At 35.8% G+C, this 14,529-nt stretch overlaps 1 protein-coding gene across 4 annotated transcripts in view; it reads left to right on the top strand.

Annotated features, from left to right (window-relative positions):
* Nucleotides 1–14,529, top strand: part of ANKHD1 (ankyrin repeat and KH domain containing 1) — a 105,662-nt gene that overhangs the window by 11,288 nt on the left and 79,845 nt on the right. For all 4 annotated transcript variants that reach the window (XM_065918694.1, XM_065918695.1, XM_065918696.1 and 1 more), the window contains exon 2: nucleotides 14,344–14,497. In XM_065918694.1, the coding sequence (XP_065774766.1) occupies nucleotides 14,344–14,497 (154 nt within the window). The remainder of the gene's footprint in view (nucleotides 1–14,343; nucleotides 14,498–14,529) is intronic.

Below are 14,529 nucleotides of genomic sequence, written 5' to 3' on the forward strand. Positions count from 1 at the left end.
AGCCACTGGGGAAGCCCTTTCATATCCATAAAGTTGTTGCCAAATCCAATGTCTTGAAGATTTTTTTCCCCCATGTTTTCTTCTAAGAATTTTAAACTTTTAGTTCTTACATTTAGATCTTTGAGCCATTTTGACTTGATTTTTGTATATGGTGTAAGATCAGAGTCTTAACTATATTCCTTAGCTTGTGGATATCCAGTTTTTCCTGCACCATTTGTTGAAATGACTATAATTTCTCCTTTGAATGGCCCTGACATCCTTGTTGAAATTAATTGGTCATATGGGGGAGGGTTTTTTCTGGACTTTCTGTTCTATTTCTTTGATTTTTATGACTGACTTTATGCCATTATTGCACTGTATTGATTGCTGTAGTTTTTGTAGTTAAGTTTTGAAATCAGGCAACATTAGTCCTCCAACTTTGTTCTTTATCACGATTGTTTTTGGAGAAGGAAATGGCAACCCACTCCAGTATTCTTGCCTGGAGAAGCCTGTAGACAGAGGAGCCTGGTGGGCTGCTGTCCATAGGGTCACACAGAGTTGGACGTGACTGAAGTGACTTAGTATGCATGCATGCATTGGAGAAGGAAATGGCAACCCACTCCGGTATTCTTGTCTGGAGAACCCCAGGGACAGAGGAGCCTGGTGGGCTGCTGGCTATGGGGTCACACAGAGTCGGACACGACTGCAGTGACTTAGCAGCAGCAGCAGCAGCAAGATTGTTTTGACTAGTCACGTTTCCTTAAGATTACATGTGAATTTTAGGATCGGTCTTTGTATTTCTGTATTTTCTTTGTATAGGATTTTGATAGGGATTGCACTGAATCTATAGATTGCTTTATGAGAACAAGTTTGAGTACAGATCTTACTTAATTGATTCACCACAGTTGATATTAGCAAATCAAAAAGCTTGAGATTGACAAAACATTTGAAAATATTTGAAACACTCGAAGACTGAGCTTTCACTAATGTCTTCCCAAAGCCATTGAATCGTGGAATACTGTGCTCTAAGTAGATGTTTCTCTAATATGGTGGTTTTTTCCCCTAGTTTGTCCTCATATTAACTAATTTGTGATTGATCACAATGCTTCACATACAGATTAAATGCTAGAAAGAACAATTTTTATTCTTTTTATCACTAGAGGTGAGTTCAGTTTTGAAAAACTTATCTCGATCTGGTATTAAATCTAGATAAATAAACCTGTAGTATTTTCTTTAATAATGTAGAATTTTAAAGTTTTCACATAGGCATTTTATAAAATCCGAGTCAGAAAGTAAAGGCCATGTCAGTTGATACCTTGAGTGGTACACTGTACTTGCAGCACTTAATCAGCTTCTAATTGATTTTTTTTTCTCATGTTTACCTATTCTGCTAAATTTCTAATTTTGCCTTTTAAAAAATATACAGTTGCTAAATTCAGTGACATGTGACACAAACTATCATTATCAAAGAGCAGATTCCAAGGATATATTCTCCCTCTCTTTTTTGCTACTTTTTATTATAATTTCAAACTTACTGGAAAGTTGCAAGAATAGTATAAAGAACTCCTCCCATATAACCTTTGTCCAGATAGACCAATTGTGTTCATTTTATCCCATTCCTGTATCCTCTGTCTCTCTCTCAGATTTATTTTCTGCATAACTTGAAAGTGAGTTGCATACATCATGCCTTTTTTACCCTTAAATTCTTTAATATACCTTTCCTAACAACAAAGGCATTCTCTTACATAACCACAGTGCATTTATCAAGATAGGAAATTTAACAAATTTCAAAAGTATTTTTCAAATTCACATTCCTAAAGTTGAAAAAATTGAAATAGAATTCACATAATATAGAATTCATTCTTTAAATTGTACAATTTCAGTTGTTTTTAAATATATTAACAGAATTGTACAACCTTCACCATTATCTATTTTAAAACATTTTCATCACCCCAAACAAAACCTTGTACCCATTAGCAGTCATTTCCCATTCTGCTGTCCTTGCAGCTTGTGGTACTCACTAATCTATTTTCTATCTGTCTGGATTTGTCTGGTCTGGGAATTTCGTATAAATGGAATCAAACAATATGTGATTTTTTTGTGTTCACGTCTTTCACTTATTATATTGTTTTCAAGATTTCTACATGTTGTATCACGTATCGAGTTTTCCTGGTGGCTCAGCTGGTAAAGAATCCACCTGCAGTTTACGGCTATACCACCCTGAATGCACCTGATCTCGTCTGATCTCGGAAGAATCCGCCTGCAATGTTAGAGATCTGGGTTTGATCCCTGGGTTGGAAAGATCGCCTGGAGAATTCCATGAACTACATACAGTCCATGGAGTCGCAAAGAGTTGGACACGACTGAGTGACTTTCACTTTCACTTTATCATGTGCCAGTACTAAATTGAAATGTTGTGGATGTACAACATTTTGTTCATTGGTTGATGATGTTTGGATTATTTCCATCTTTTGACTGTTATAAATTATGATACTATGAACATTGGTATGCAAGTTTTTTATGATGATATCTTTTCATTTTCCTTGAGTGTATACCTTGGAGTGGAAGCTTGATCATACCATAACTGTTTTATTTTCTGAGAAGCTACCAGGCTGTTTTCTATAGCAACTTCATGACTTTACATTCCCACCAACAGTATGTAAAGGTTCCAATTTCTCCACATCTTTGTTAACATTTTTTTAATAGCCATCCTAGTGGGTATGGAGATTATTGTGACTTTGATTTGCATTTCCCCAGTGACTAGTGAAGTTGCATCTTTTCATATGCTTGTTGTCTATTTGTATGTCTTTGGAGAAGTGTTTTTTCAGATCTTTTCCCCATTTCTTGGTTGGATTATCTTTTTATTGTTGAATTATGTTTGTTTGTTTTTAGGGGAAAAAACCCCATGTATTCTGGATACTGTCCCTTATCAGATGCGTGATTTTGAAATATTTTCTCCCATTCTGTCAGCTGTCTTTTCACTTTCTTGATTTTGCCATTAAATTTAAAATCTTTGGTTGGACCCAGTTTTTATATTTACCTATTTTTTCTTTTGTTGCTTGCGTGTTTGGTGTCATGTCTAAGAGACCATTGCATAATTCTGAGTTATAAAGATTTACTCTTGTTTTCTTCTTTTCTTCTAAGAGTTTTATACTTTAAGCTCTTACACTTAGATCTTTGATCCATTTTGAGATTTGAAGGAATTATTTATTTTGGGCACTGCTGGGTCTTTGTTGCTATGTGTGCACTTTCTCTAGTTTTGAGGAGCACGGGCTCCTCTGTACTTGTGGTGCACAGCTTTTCATTGCAGTGGCTGCTTTTCTTGCAGAGAGCATAGGCTCTAGGTCTCATGGGCTTTGGTAGTTGTGGTACAGGGGCTCTAGAGTGCGGGCTTAGTAGTTGTGGTGCACAGGCTTAGTTGCCCCATGGCATCTGGAATCTTCCCACAGCAGAGATGGAACCTGTGTCCCCTGCATTGGCAGGTAGATGCTTAAACCACTGAATCACCAGATGAGTCCCATTTTGAGATCTTACAGAAGATGTGAGATAGAGGTCTAACCTCATTCTTTTGAATGTAGATATCTAATTGTCCCAGCACCATTTGTTGAGAAGACATTTCTTTCTCCATTGAAGTGTCTTAGCACCCTTTTCAAAATTTGTTTGACTTTAAATATGATGGTTTATTTTTGGAATGTTATTTCTGTTTTATTCCACTGTTCTGTATGTATTCCACTTTATTCTTTTTTCGAGATTCTTTTGGCCTTTTTGGGTTACTAGATATGTTCTTGTTCTTTATCTAGTCTTCAGAAGAGGCTTAATAGAGGGTGTTTTTTATGCTACAGAATTTGTGGTCACACACAAAACCCACCCCTTCTCCATTAATAATGTTCATCTCTTGAAATTTCTGCTCCTCTTGTATACACTGAAGGTGGATGTTGGGAACTCTTATAATTAAACCTGTGTTTGCAAGCTATCAGAAGAACAAGTTGTTGCAATGTCTTTTTATGCATCCCTTCCCAGAAAGACACTGGGTATATATTTGAGAGGAGACAAACTTGAAGAGGAAGGAGGTGGTTAGTTTGAATAGTTGTAGTCTAAGTGCATCTGATGTGGACTGTATATAGCCTGCAAGAGGAATATGGACAGAATTTCTTTTTCCAGAATAATAAACAGGTAAATGGAATAAAATGTAAAACTTGGCAATTAGAGTGTTTGCATCTGGTATCTTCTGACAGTTGTTTAAGAGGTATGAATTCAGTATTTGAGTAACATACTATTAGCTTGACACCCAAGCCAGTGTTATCACCTGTGTTATTACACAAACAAATCTTAGATATTACTGCCCAAATGGTCCCAATTAGGCTAATTTACTAGTTAGTTTGTCTCTGAATAGTGAGAATGTATACTCTTTTAGTACCTGATGTGATTGGGACTTGACTGACAAGTTAACAAAGGAAAGTTTATTTTCTTTTGGTTTGAAAATATTATTATTTAAGGCTATGCTTAAATCAGGAGCATGGATTTGACCTATTACCACCCCTTCCCCAACAAAATTTTGAATAATATAAAAATATATCATCAAAAGTATTTACTACTGTGTATTATCTCCTTGTTAATCTGTTAAAAGCATGTTCTCAGTCTCTACTGAGGAAAAGTAATGTTTAGTTTGGGGTAGGGCCTCTTTCATGAACTCATATCTTACATAATAAAATTTTATCTATTAGAACCCTTGGCACTCTGTTTAAGAATTCTGATTGGTATTGCAGATTCCACAATAATTTAACTAGAACCTGCTATTTGTTAAGCTTTGTTCTGGGGTTTAGGATTAGATTACAAAGATGAAAAAATGTGGTGCCTACCCTTAAAGACATCAGGCTTTTCAGGAACATGCACATTTCAGAGAAATGTGAAAACAAGGTAAATTATTTATACAAAGTATATTTCCCCTTCTAAACTACTTTTACATAGTAACAGATTATATCTGAGTGTTTGTTCAAGGCATGTGTACCTTAATTACATAACCTCATTTAATATTTTCCTAGTCTTGTGACAGCCTAAAATCCTTACCTCAGTGTAGGGATCATTGCCCTGTGTTAGTTGGGTGATCACTATAAAGGTTGATGTTTGGGTGTTTTCAGGAGTTTGATGGGCTTTAAGTGACAAGTTTAAAGGGGCAGGATTTAAAATGAAAGGATACAAATTTCATTAGCATAAGACATTTGAGCAAAACCACAACTACTGCATTATGTTCTATAAACTCTCCAAGCATGTTCTGCTCCAGTGCTTTTGGCATTTGTACTTCACTCTCATAGGAGCTTTCTTCTCTTAAATACCTGTGTGGCTTCCCTCTTTTACCTATTTTAGTAGTCTAAGAGCATTTCCTACTGCCTACTGTATGTATGTTCCATAAATATCTCAGATTCAAGTCCTAAAACTGAACTCATCGCTTTCCCCTCTACCCTGCCCCCCCACTCTGTAAATTGCATTGCCCTGAAACTAGTCAGTGTAGTTAGAAACTTGGGACTGCATCTGCTGTTTCTTACCACATGTATCCAAACAGGCACAGAATCCTGTAGTTTATTTCTTAACATCTTGTTTGTTTCTTTCTCTGTATTCTCATTGCTTTGCTGTAAATCAAACCATCATTTTTCACTTGTGCTTACTGTAGTAATACCTGGCTCTATCTGTTCAGTACCTCTATGATTAAACCTCTAATTCTTCTCTACCTTGCTATCACAGTAAATTGTCTAATGCCAGTTCAGTCATGTCACTCCTTTGGCAAAAAGCCTTCCTGTTCCTTAGATAAAGGATAAATCAAATTCCTTAGTATGGCATACCAGGTTATTTAGAATTTGGTTTCTGTTTCTTTCCTTGCCGTATCCTCCTTTATTTGCTTTTTATATTTAAGCCATACCAAATTGCCGTAGTTCTCTGAACATTTCAAGCTATTAAAAGTCCTGAGTAAATTACTTCACTGCTTTGGCTTCTAGTATCAGGATAATAGCTACTACATGCTGTGTTTTTATTGTCCACTGAACTAAATGCTTACCTTTATATTCTAAAATAAACTTTGCAACTATCATATAAAGAAAGTGATATTCCCAGTTTATAGATGAGGAAACTGAAGCTTAGAGACCTTATATAACATGCACAAAGTTGTACATCTAGTAATAATGGAGCCAGGGTTTGAGTCAGGTTTCTTGGAATATAAAACCCATGCTTATAACTACTACTCTGCAGCTGTTACAGTGGCCCTCTTCCCCATCCTATTGGATACTTCGTTGTTCCAGATCATCAACTCTGATTTCCTTTATTACTACCCCAGCTGGAACTGACCATTTCTTCCTCCTTCTGTGTTCCCATGTTGTCCATATATAACTCCCTGTAATACAGCATCTTTAGTACTTTACTCTATTTATTTGATTATCTGTCTTAGGAGCAGGAATCATGTCATTTATTTTTATGTTCCCTGTATGTAGTAGAATGTCTGGCACATAGTAGGTACTTATTAAATGTTGGATTTAATAAGCCAATGTATCTTGAATATATATGTATAGTGTTTAATATGCTCAGATTACTTGTTAGCCTGAGACAATCTAATGGATTTTATATTTTTGTGGAGTAGAGAGTAAGAGATAAACTGACCTTAATAATAAAAATGGTAATATTAATAGTAATAATAACAGCTAATACTTGTTGAGTGATTACCATGTGTTAAGTAAGTACTGCTGTGCAATTTTAGATATAGTGTCTTGCTTAATCATCAATAACCCTGTGATGTGGTTACTACTATTATCCTTATTTTATAAGCTGAGGAAAATGAGGCTAAGAGCAATAAAACGAGTTAGCTAACCTAAGATGGCACTGTCAACAGTTGGCTAGTGTTTTAAGGCTCCTTGCTCTTAGCCATTATGTTCTCCTCCCATTATTGGTATGAATTGGAGGTTTATGGGTGTTTGAGGCTCTTTTTAACTTACTCAAATCAAGTATTTCTTTGGAGTGTTTGATGCTTATTTTTTATTTAGGGTAATGAGCAGAAGCCAGGACTTTTCCCTAGCCTCAGTCTTACCCATTTATTATGATAGGGCAGATATAATGTTTCTACTTTCAACATTAAGATTTTCTTGGACTTAATTGCCAGGTTCTTCATTCCTTGTGACTTTCCTAATGAGTATGTGAGCAATCTTCTCTTTTTTAAAAAACCTATTGTAGCACAAATTTTGTTATATATTTGTTTGTTAGAAATAATGTAGTTGTAGCTACCAGAAATAATTAAATAAAAGCATGCTTTGTCTGTCTCTCTAAGAACTCTAGCAGAGAGGAGTTTGTGGCTTGATAATCTATTACATTTAAAGATGTTTTTCCTGACATTGCTCTTATTGTTAAACTTTGACATTATGATGCTTGTAGATTCTCTGTTTAGTACGTATTTGGTTAGTATATAATTGTTTTAGTCATACTGCATTGTTTAGAACAGCCGCTTAATACAGTTTAGTCTGGTGAAAAGGGTGTGAGCTTTGGAGTCTGAAGTACATGGCTTCAGATCTGCACATGGTTATGTCATCTTGGGTAAGTCTCTTTACCTTCTCTGAATTTCAGTTAAAATGAAGATGTTAATCTACTTCATTGAGTAGTAAAGATGATTGAGTGGAATAATATATGGAAAATGCACTTAATGGCAGCTATTATTTCCTTTCCTTTCTCCCATGTTTAGAAAATTTAAAAAATAATAGATTCAGTATTAAAGCTATGGTTTAGAAATGAAGTTTTTGTGGTTGACTGGAGTGGAGTACTATCTGCCTGCAATGCAGGAGATGCAGCAGGAGCCTCTGGTTCGATCTCTGGGTGGGAAAGATCCCCCAGAGAAGGAAGTGGCAATTCATTCCAATGTTCTTGCCTGGCAGGTCCATGGGGTTGCAGAGAGTTGGACACGACTGAGCAACTAAATAACAACAATCATCACAAAAGTGGAGTTAATTTTCTTCAGCTTTAACTGAGAATTAGGAAAAACCTGATGGTTCTCTCTTGTGCTTATTGAAGTTAATTAACTTCAGAAATCCCAAGATAACATTCATGTTTTTTTGAGAAGAGGACTGTGGATCTAAAGTTTTTGTGGCAGGGTGGATGGCCTTTTCATTCCATTATTTCCAGTGTTGCTGATTATATTGGGCCTTACAGTATTAGCAAAACTCTTTGCTAAATTTGTCATTATTTGGTCTCAAATTGCAACTGTATTACCTTTTCCTTTTGAATGGATCTTGGAGCATGTTTGTGGTGAATGTGACTGTTTGGAGTACCACCTTTTTTGCAAAAAGGAATTACTGTGTCCTTCAATAATTATCTCTGGGAATGCTGACCCATCCTTTTTGCTGCTCCAAGTAGAAACAAGAATTAAGCCACCTGCATTCTAAAATTGGTGTGATTCTGGCTTAGTTGAGGGCTTACTTTGGGTGGGAAAAGGTAAGACATGTTTATCTCTCCAGATACAAACTAAACAAGAGAGAAGTAATAGCAAATACATTTAAACATATATATAATATTTTGGATGTTTAAATGTTTTATTTAGCTTTTCATTTTTAATGATCAAATCTGAATATCTTAAGGAAGCTTTAGTTTTAAAGATTTGTAAGAAGAGTTAGTGAAAAATAAAGATTTAGCCCCTTCCATTGAGCTTTCTCATAGCTCTGGTGGGAATTCATGGGATTGATGATTGTTCTTAAGGATTCCCAGAAGCAATATTTGTGACTACTAATATTTCAGTACGTAACTCAAAAAACAAATGTATTTAACATGTTAAAAATAAAAATTTAATAATTAGTTTATAAGTGAAAAGGCATTTGTTGGTATTCTTTATTTGCTTTTTGCATGATATGACCATATAGCTAGAGAATATAGAAATAGAAATGTTATGTACATGTTTTATGATAGAATGTTTTTTACTAACCTGTTTTCTCTATTAACTAGCCCTCACTATTTCCAGAAATGTAGCCTTAGAGAAGGTAACAAATGTACAGGTGAGATTTTATTTTGCTGTCATATGACTTAAACCATATTAATATTATTGAAGGTGTTAATTTTAGTACTACTTACTTTACTTGATAGAAATTGTATTTTTTTGTTGTTGTTTGTTTTTTTGGTGGAAGCGAGTTTTGGCCAAATCGTAGCTTAGGCTAATTAATGGTTTTTTTTCTAATTAGATTTTGACCAGCGTTGCTGGGTTTTATTTTAGGTGATAATAGCTGAGTCTGTGGTTATTCTTGCTAGTAACTATTGCCATCCAGTGGCTTATTTTTGAAATGTTATATGGAACAAAATGTTTATTCCACTCTTTTCTCTTCTTGCTGTTTAGTTGCTCAGTTGTGTCCAACTGTTTGCAACCCATGGACTGTATGTAGCCTGCCAGGCTCTCCTGAGATTTCCCAGGCAAGAGTACTAGAGTTGTTTAAATTCTAGATGAAGCTAAAAACTGGACATATTTTTTAGAAAAAGGGAAGGATAAAAAAGACTTTTGATGAGGAAGACCTCAAGAGTTTGTCTTTAGCATTTTAGATGAGATAGTGTTGTCACAGTGTTAGTCGATGAGTTGTATCCGACTCTTTGTGACCCCATGGACTGTAGCCTGCCAGGCTCCTCTGTCCATAGATTTCTCCAGGCAAGACTACTGGAGTGGGTTGTCATTTCCTTTTCCAGGGGATCTTCCAGACCCAGGGATTGAACCCAGGTCTCCTGCATTGCAGGCAGATTCTTTACTGTCTGAACCACCAGAGATGCCCATAAGGAGAAAAACCTATATGTAAGGAAAAAGCATGTAGTTTTTTGTGGGCCAGATTTTCTCACATCCTTTTTCTTCCACCTTTTATTTTTGTACCTAATCAGAAGTTGGAAAAGAAATCTGCCATGTGGGGAGGGATGCGGGAGCGGGGATCGGGATGGGGAACACATGTAAATCCATGGCTGATTCATGTCAATGCATGGCAAAAACCACTACAATATTGTAAAGTAATTAGCCTCCAACTAATAAAAATAAATAAAAAAAATAAAACACACACACAAAAGAAATCTGCCATGTTAAGACTTGAAATAAACTTTTTTGCCATTACTAAAAACAATACCGCTGTAGGTTGATGTATTATGTTTGCTGCTTAGTGTAGCTGCTGGATAGGGGTGAGGTTTCTAACTATCTTTAGGCAATAAAGAAATTTCTGTGATCCTTTAGCTGTATGTGATCCATACACTGTGTGTTTCTTCTTCATCATTTGCATAATGAAGACTAATTTCATTAGATATATCATTACTTTGAACTTATCTATTATTTAGACAGTTTTTGGTGTTACATCATTGAGCCTTTATGTTAAACATATGGTATTGGTCTTTTGTTTTTTTCATTTATGGTATTGGTCTTAATTAACATTTCCATGTTTCTGAAAATGGTTTCCATCTTGACTGGCCAGATACATTTTGAGGTAATGCTGTTGCAATTTGCATTGCAACAGTATGTGCTTCAGCAGGTTTGTCAAGTAAGATATTTATGAACTGCCAAAAGCAGTCCTCCAAATAGTCCCAAAGTAATGGGCATAACTGGATATTTTATCCTTTTACTGATCTCATGTTAAGACAGGCTTTTGTTTTTTTTATTTAAGTTTAAAAAAAATTGTCTGCGCTGGGTCTTCAATGCAGCACACAGACCCTGTTGCTTCACCTGGTCTTTCTCTCGTTGTGGCAGGTAGGGGCTGCCCTCCAGGTGTGGTGCACTGGCGGCTTCCCTTGCTGTGGGGCACAGGCTCCAGGGTGTGAGGGCTTCAGTAGTGGGAGCACTCGGGCCCAGCAGTTGCAGCGCATGGGCTCAGTTGCCCCTCAGCATGTGGTATCCTAGTTCCCCAACCAGGGATTGAACCCGTGTCCTCTGCCTTGGCCGGTGGATTCCTAACCCCCCTGGACCACCATGGAAATCCTGAGACAATGAAGATTTTACAGAGGGTAGGACAGAAAAGTATGAGAATTGAGTACCTTTTGGCACAAATGTATTCAAGTCATTTATATGTCTAGTTATATATAACTCATTCTGGGAACTTAAGATTTTCCCCACAAGTGTTACAGATATTTAAAATTTGATCTTTTGGGTCAGAAGCTAAATATAAAATGTCTAAAACTATGTTTAAAAATTTAAGTGAATTCTAACTAGGAAAAAAATTGTAATTGTGTGAGATGATAGATGTTAACTTATTGTGGTAATAATTTCATAGTATATACTGTTATGATCATTCCCATTCCTCTTTTGCCAGCTCTTCAGGAAACCACTAATAATCTTTCTGTCTCTGGGTTTGCCTGTGCTGGACATTTCATATAAACAAGTTTGTACAATATGTAACTTTTTGCATCTGACTTTGTTCATGCTAAGCACATGAACTTGGCTGAATAAAATTCCATTGTATGGATATTATTATTTTGTTTATCAGTTTACTGGTTAACATATGGGTTGTTTCCACTTTTTGTTTACTATGCTTAATGCAACTATGAATGTCTGTGTACAAACTTTTGTATGAACATGTATATTTCAGTCTTCTTAGGTGTATACACAGAAGTGGAATTTGTAGGTCATTTGGTAATTCTGTGTTTAATTTTTGAAGAACTGCCAGACAGTGTCCCACAGGCACTTCATCATTTATGCTTCTACTAACAATGTACAAAGGACCTTTTATTTTTGAGAGTGGATCATTCGTCACTTTTTAAATGCATCTTCAAGTCCATTTTTTAATTTCATTCCCTTACTCCCCAGCTACATGTCTGACCACCTGTGCAATTCTATGCAGCCTTCAAAGCCTAGCTCAGATTCTACAAAGTCTTCTTAGAGTACTGGGGCTGGAAGTGATTTCGCTCTCTTTAATGCATATAGTTTGACCATTTATTTCTCTTGGAGGCTTTTTGTGACAGTTGTTGGTGTCTTTGACATTTCTTCTACCATATTTTTATATTCTCATAGTAGTTTGTATAAAACAAGACTTCAGTAAATATTGGAGAATGAATGGGAGAAAATTGGAAATCCTTATCTTGGATTTTTAAAATGTTACATAATAGATGTAATCTGTATTTATCTTTGTAATATGTGTAATGGTGTATGAGACCGTTGCTTTTATAAAATAGACATATTAGCATCTAAATACTGTTTTTAATAAATTTCAGAATTTGTAATGGTTTTAACTATCCTTACAACTGCAGGTGTATGTATCTAAAAATATGTAATAATTTCTTGTGCTTGCAACAAGCTCTTTCTTGTATGAGCAGTTACCTTTCAAATCATTTGAAAACTGATAGTATACATTTATCTGTTGGCTTTGATCTAGAATGACATCTTTGTCTGTAATTACGTATTAAAGAAGCTGTATTAAAAAACACAGTACATGGCTCAGTGTTATTGGATATGATGTTAAAGATTTACTTTATTTAAAGCACATCATTGGATAATAAAATATATCAACATCATTTTAACTTTACTATCTTTATTAGGATATCTTTATTTGGTATCTATTGTGAAAACTGATCACCAACTAGTCAAATATTCCAAATAATGTAATCCAAATACTATGGTACTTTGTTTATGAATTTGGTAGGTAGTATCTATTGCTTAATGTCTAAGAGTCACATGACCTGTGTTTGAAATGTGACTTTGCCATTTATTAGCTATGCAGCCTTGGAGAAGTACTTAACCCTTCTGTTCCTGTTTTTCTGTCTACAAGTATGTTAACCTTCCTGGTTAGACATATTTACTTATTATAGACATATAGAGGTATATAAATATGTATTCATGATTATATATACATGAGTACTCATATGATCTTCTTTGCATACATATATGTACATACTTTTTGCAAAATAAAGATTGTAGTCTTAAATCTTGTGGTTTTCGCTTAATTTTATGACTTGTACCATTAAACATGCTTCAAAAATATTATTCTTAATGAATGCATAGTGGTCCATCCTGTGAATGTACAAAATGTACTTACCAAATCCCCTATTGTAGTTTTTTTAACTTAATTTTTGGAATTTTAGTTAATGCTGCAATGAACATCCCTGTGCATTTTTTTTCTGGCATTCAGATAAGTTTTAAAAGGTGGAAGTGGAAGTGTTATTCGCTCAGTCGTGTCCGATTCTTTGCGATCCCATGGACTGCAGGCCCCCAGGCTCCTCTGTCCATGGGATTTCCCAGGCAAGAATACTGGAGGGGGTTGCTGTTTGCTCCTTCGGAGTATCTTCCCGACCCAGGGATTGAACTCAGGTCTCCCGCATTGTGGGCGGATTCTTTTTCTTTTTTTGACTGTGCTGGATCTTTGATGCTGTACAGGCTTTTCTCCAGTTGTGGGCGAGTGGGGGCTACTCGCTAGCTGGCGCGGGCTCGGACTTCCCATTGTGGTGGCTTCTTTTGTTGTGGAACATGGACTCTAGAGCGCGCAGCTTCCTTTGTTGAGGCTTGCATGCTCTAGAGCACAGGCTCTAGTTAGTTGTGGCGAAAGGGTTTAGTTGCTCTACAGCATGTGGGATCTTCCCAGACCAGGGATTAAACCCATGTTTCCAGCACTGGCAGGCGGATTCTTTACCACTGAGCCACCAGGGAAGCCCAGGTGAATTCTTAGAGATTTCTTTAAATGAAATTACTGGATCAGAGAAGTGCTTTTGAAAGCATTTTGATTTATTTTTCCAAATTGCTTCCCAAAAAGGTTGTACATATTTTATTTGGTAAGAAAATTTAGAATTAATTTAAAATTACAGGGCTGCATGTTTATTTTTATAAGTTAATTTTACTTATGCTATTCATTCAACAAAGTTGTACTGAATAACTACCATATACAAGATATTCATAGGCTCAGAGGTTAGACCAGTGAACAAATGGCTGTGATTCCTAACCTAATAAAATTTTCCTGTCTAGAGCACTTAAGATATTTGACAGTGGATTAAATATTCTTTTATTTAGTGTAAGAGTCAGAATTGACTATATTGATTGGAAGAGAGGAGAAACTATACCTCAATGACCTGTTTATGCTATCTAGTCGTTTTACTATCTATTCCTGTATATGTCTTCCTAGGGGCTGTGTTGATGTACTTGTTTCGTTTTAAAAATGCTGCTTTTCAGGCTCTGTAGTAGGCACAGAGGATTCATTGCTCTCCGGGAAACTTGAATCTGGTGTGTCTGAAGATAAGCAGATAGTCAGGAGGCTCCCTCAAAGTCCCTCCCCATAATCTCCTGTTTTTTGCAGTAATTTATTTGGTTATGTTTAAATTCCAAATCAGAAGTCCTATGACCTTGAATTGTAGTATTCTAACTATATTAAGATCAGCTTTATGAATATTGCACCTTTAATTCATCAACAGGTTGAATCATTTATTTTGGACCAAGAAGATTTGGATAACCCAGTGCTTAAAACAACATCAGAGATATTCTTATCAAGCACTGCAGAAGGAGCAGACTTACGCACTGTGGATCCAGAGACACAGGCACGACTAGAAGCCTTGCTGGAAGCAGCAGGTACTTTATTTTTTCTTTTCTCTTTCTCATCT

Source organism: Muntiacus reevesi, chromosome 1 (assembly GCF_963930625.1).
Source record: "Muntiacus reevesi chromosome 1, mMunRee1.1, whole genome shotgun sequence".
In the NCBI taxonomy this organism is placed as follows: Eukaryota; Metazoa; Chordata; class Mammalia; order Artiodactyla; family Cervidae; genus Muntiacus; species Muntiacus reevesi.